The sequence below is a fragment of the Penaeus japonicus genome, unplaced genomic scaffold, assembly GCF_977035675.1.
Source record: "Penaeus japonicus unplaced genomic scaffold, GWHDUDI00000001_assembly GWHDUDI00000017, whole genome shotgun sequence".
NCBI lineage: Eukaryota > Metazoa > Arthropoda > Malacostraca > Decapoda > Penaeidae > Penaeus > Penaeus japonicus.
Genome location: NW_028234419.1, coordinates 26,808,515 through 26,811,014, shown reverse-complemented (window position 1 = coordinate 26,811,014; position 2,500 = coordinate 26,808,515). Strand labels below are relative to the sequence as shown.

The 2,500-nt window shown below is 43.3% G+C and overlaps 2 protein-coding genes across 5 annotated transcripts in view; one reads left to right on the top strand and one right to left on the bottom strand.

Moving 5' to 3' along the window:
- wcy (WW domain-containing adapter protein with coiled-coil wacky) overlaps positions 1 to 2,240 on the bottom strand; it is a 31,064-nt gene extending 28,824 nt beyond the window's left edge. For 2 of the 4 annotated variants that reach the window (XM_086546211.1, XM_086546212.1), the window contains exons 1-3: positions 1,906 to 2,078; positions 1,652 to 1,718; positions 396 to 519 (exon numbers count right to left, since the gene is read on the bottom strand). In XM_086546211.1, the coding sequence (XP_086402337.1) occupies positions 396 to 519; positions 1,652 to 1,718; positions 1,906 to 1,946 (232 nt within the window). In that variant the 5' untranslated portion in view covers positions 1,947 to 2,078. Of the gene's footprint in view, positions 1 to 395; positions 520 to 1,651; positions 1,719 to 1,905 lie in introns of all 4 variants that reach the window. The other 2 variants (XM_086546215.1, XM_086546213.1) reach the window with 2 other exon arrangements.
- A 139-nt stretch (positions 2,241 to 2,379) lies between these two features.
- The window catches only part of Mt2 (tRNA (cytosine(38)-C(5))-methyltransferase), an 18,766-nt gene continuing 18,645 nt past the window's right edge, over positions 2,380 to 2,500 (top strand). Inside the window, exon 1 of the mRNA XM_043020493.2 lies at positions 2,380 to 2,498. The gene's annotated coding sequence lies outside the window, so the exon portion shown is untranslated. The remainder of the gene's footprint in view (positions 2,499 to 2,500) is intronic.

Sequence of the window (2,500 nt, the reverse complement as noted above, 5' to 3'; positions counted from 1 at the left end):
AACACTCATAACAATAATAATAACAATGATGATGATGATAATAATAATAATAATAATAATATTAATGATAATAATAAATACAAATATAAATAAAATAATGGCCAGCATATATTCCTTCTGTCAAAAGCAAAAAGATTTTCCTACTTTATTTCCTCTCAAAACCAGAACATCTATGAAGACACCCAACAGCGTTACAGCTCAAACACAAAGCAAAACACGGCAAAAGCACTACGACATATTGAGGAATACACCTTCTCAATGACTTCAGAACTAGCATCTTGCTTTAAAGATCCAATCTCCTGTACTCTGAGTAATCCTTATACAACGAGACCTTACAGCAACACACACACACACACAGACTGGCACCTGTATGAAAAGTGGCACTGTATACTCACCCTTGTGGTAGCGTGGAGACTGTGATCGAGAGTCGGGAGATGAGGATCGCAGAGAATTTGTAGAGGGAGAGTCCCTGTTTTTCTCATGGTTGCTGTAGCGGTACTTACTACTGTATTTTGAATTCTGGAAGGAGGGAAAAGCATATTGTATTTTCAGCTTTGATAAGAGATATCCCAAGGGGGATAATGCTCTCTGTTATAAAGGAAAATATTTAGCCTAAGCTATATAAATATTTCTTTTTAAAAATAAAATGAATCTATTACAATAACTATACACAAACCCCTTATGAAACTACCGATACAAGTTACGAGTCGCAATAAAAATTCAACTATCCCTAACACTGGCTGAAACACCAGAAAAAAATGATCAAATAAAGCTTTTCTCTATCCCTGAACCACCATCAGTTCAAAATAACATCAACAGGAAGATACATAATACAGGAAAATTGCATATAATGCACATCTTAACTAATAACCCTCTTTAATATAGAATTAGTATTCATATATATTTTCCCATAAATACAAAACAACATTGTTCAGAAACTTTGAAAAACATGAAAGAAACATTACTGTGCATTCTCTATATATTCACTTTTTGCTGCATATCACTGCTAATATTCTAATAAAGTAATTAAAAAAAACAAAAACATCAACACAAAAATTATCAATAAATCTCCTAAACCTGGCATTCCCCTGACAAAATTTACAACAAAATTGATCAATCAATCAAATCCAACATTAACAAAAAATCAACTACCCAGGCCATAGTAAAACCCTTGTCTTTGGCACTCAGTGGAGCCAAGGGGCACGGGGGAGGCAGGCAAAGGCAGAATAAGGGGCACAGTCCACTGGAAATAACCCTTACTTGGGACATAAACAATAACAATAACAAAGAGACCAAGAGCACATCCCTTTGGCAGACATCTACAGCCAAGAGCAAAATGGAAATGCTGTCCCCAGGTGAAATGCGTGCCCCGAGTGCCCTAAAACGGGCCAGGGAGAATGAGTGAATCCCGAGGAGGAGAAAACCCTCTCGAGGAGAGGTGTCGAGAGGGAGAGGACCCCCCTGCAGGAACCTCCCCCTCCCTGGCGCCCCCGAGTGCAAGGGGCCCCCTCTCAGGACCCCCGCCGCGTCGTCGGGCCAAAGGGCGAGAGCTCTGGGCTCTCCAAGGGAGAAGAAGTCTTAAGAGGCGCCAAGACCTTAGACACGACTATGGCGCGTCGGCCACAAGCCTCGGGCCGCCCTTTGCCTTTACCTGGCCGCTCCACGCCACCAAACCGCCTCTCACCTCGTAGCTGTGGGCCTGGTGCTTCTCGTTGAACCTGCAAAGGAGAAAGGCATCCATTAGCTCGTCGCCAGAGTGCTAAACCCGAGCGAAAGTGGAAGTGAGAGCATGAGGAGAGGCAGAATTTGTGACAAACAAATGGCGGGCATCTCGAGCCACTACGAGCTCGCCCTGCAACACCTTACAACACAAGAACCAATATATTCGCTCCAATTCTTGCTTACCCATCGCTAATACGTGGTAGTTTCCTCGCATGCATTACCATTAATGCAATACTAAGGAGGAGAGCGTCTCAGGAAGGGAGTGGGTGCAGGGCGTCGAGCAGAAAACGAGCCAGAAAGTCGGCGCCTTCAAAATCGTCCCATTACAACGCCATATTCCAACGGGGATCGCCTTGCCAACTGATGCAGGCAGGAACGGCTGCGGAGGAGCAGGCCCGGGAACGCTATTGATCTCCGCTCGCTTGGAGGATTCGTCTCTTCGCTTCTACTTATTTAGCTTAATGATATTAACGGAATTCACAATTCGGTCTCGGTTTTGGGATTCTGTTGCACCCGGTAGGGGAAATAAGGTGTGGAGTTGTCCCTCCGCTCTTAAGCCTTCATGGCATAAGGGAGAGGATCCATGACGTTTAGAAACAAAAGCGATCCGATTGAGGGATTGAACTGCTCTTCAGACTCTGTCTTGCACGTGTAGTCAACGAGAACAAATACTTATTGGCATTGGATCCTGTTTATTTTACAAATACACCAACTATTTATACTTCTTTTGGTTGTCAGGCAGGAAACAAGAGCAAAATTTCGATAAACTCCCGAATGT